Source organism: Austrofundulus limnaeus, unplaced genomic scaffold (assembly GCF_001266775.1).
Source record: "Austrofundulus limnaeus strain Quisiro unplaced genomic scaffold, Austrofundulus_limnaeus-1.0 Scaffold2599, whole genome shotgun sequence".
Taxonomy (NCBI): domain Eukaryota; kingdom Metazoa; phylum Chordata; class Actinopteri; order Cyprinodontiformes; family Rivulidae; genus Austrofundulus; species Austrofundulus limnaeus.
The window spans coordinates 21,702-22,890 of NW_013955001.1; the positions used below are offsets into that span (position 1 = coordinate 21,702).

Here is a 1,189-nt window from a genome sequence, read left to right on the forward strand (position 1 = left end):
AAAAATGGTTGTACTTGTGCTTAAACTTGTTTGTGAGTCAAATGTTCAGAAGTAAACATGTTTGAGTTGTGTTCATGCCAAGAATAGCTACTTCAGATCCTCAAAGACATTCAGTGACTTAATTACCAACAAGTTTCCTTCATCCTTCAGGCAGTTATTTTTACAGGCAAAGCTTTTATTATTCCTATTACCTGATCAAGATTATGACTCAAATGTTGCAGTCAATTAATTTCCAAGAAATCAGTTTTNAGAGGAAGCCATAAAGCCAAACAGCAAATTAATGCAGGAATTTAAAAAATGCATTAATTTCATGCTAAATCAAAGCAGAGTAATGTTATAACTGTTTAAAATTAGAAGTTAAATATGAAAGGGGTAAAAAAAAAAAAAACAGCTGCACAATGAAGAAAACTTACTGTTTCTTTGCCTCTTCAAACTTCTGGACGAGCTTCCTCAGCCCTCCACTTTTAAAACCTTGGCAATGAGCAGCCGGAGCGCCAATCGTTAACACATCATACATGTGATCTGTAAAGATTTAAACACAATCATTAGAGGGATGAAAACAACACACAAATTACACATCATCGTATCTCACCGAAACCCAGCTCATCCTGCACCCTCATCCTCGGCACGTGCAGGTTGGTTGGCATAAACTCCAACTTTCTGTCTGCCTTCAGGTTACTGGCTTTGAACGACGGACCTGACGTGTTGAGCACCGAGCAAACAATGGATTACTCATGGTCTTTTGCTGATGACTCGCTCGATATTTTATAGATTTAGCAACATTTAAAATCCATGCAGACACAAACCCCTGTAGTTGTTGAGGTCAGACAGCGTTTCCTGGTATCTCTGTAATATAGACTGGTGCTGGGAGACAATCTGACGCCGCAGACTCTCCCAGCAGGGGGATAACTCTCCCAGCTCCTGCAGCTCACACACCCTGAAGACACACACCAGGAGGGGGAAAAACAGGAGAGAGCTTATTGTTACTACAGGCATTTATTCTTAAATGTAAAACCGAAGTAAAGAAAAGTTTCCAGCATTTCAAATTAAAGAATTTGATTCACTGCCTAATGTAAAAATAAATGTGTTGACTGCACTGTGGTTTCTATGAGCTTGGAAAAAGAGCAACATAATAAGGTTCAAGCACAGGGGACGTCGTAAGTCTTCATCATCTCATTATGGGTATGAA

The 1,189-nt window shown here is 39.3% G+C and overlaps 1 protein-coding gene across 1 annotated transcript in view; it reads right to left on the reverse strand.

Annotated features, from left to right (window-relative positions):
- LOC106511218 (type I inositol 3,4-bisphosphate 4-phosphatase) overlaps positions 1–935 on the reverse strand; it is a gene marked incomplete at its 5' end in the record, with an annotated part of 14,866 nt that extends 13,931 nt beyond the window's left edge. The window contains 3 exon segments of the mRNA XM_013999972.1: positions 414–522; positions 593–697; positions 807–935. Of these exon segments, the coding sequence (XP_013855426.1) occupies positions 414–522; positions 593–697; positions 807–935 (343 nt within the window).
- Positions 936–1,189: the final 254 nt, after the last annotated feature.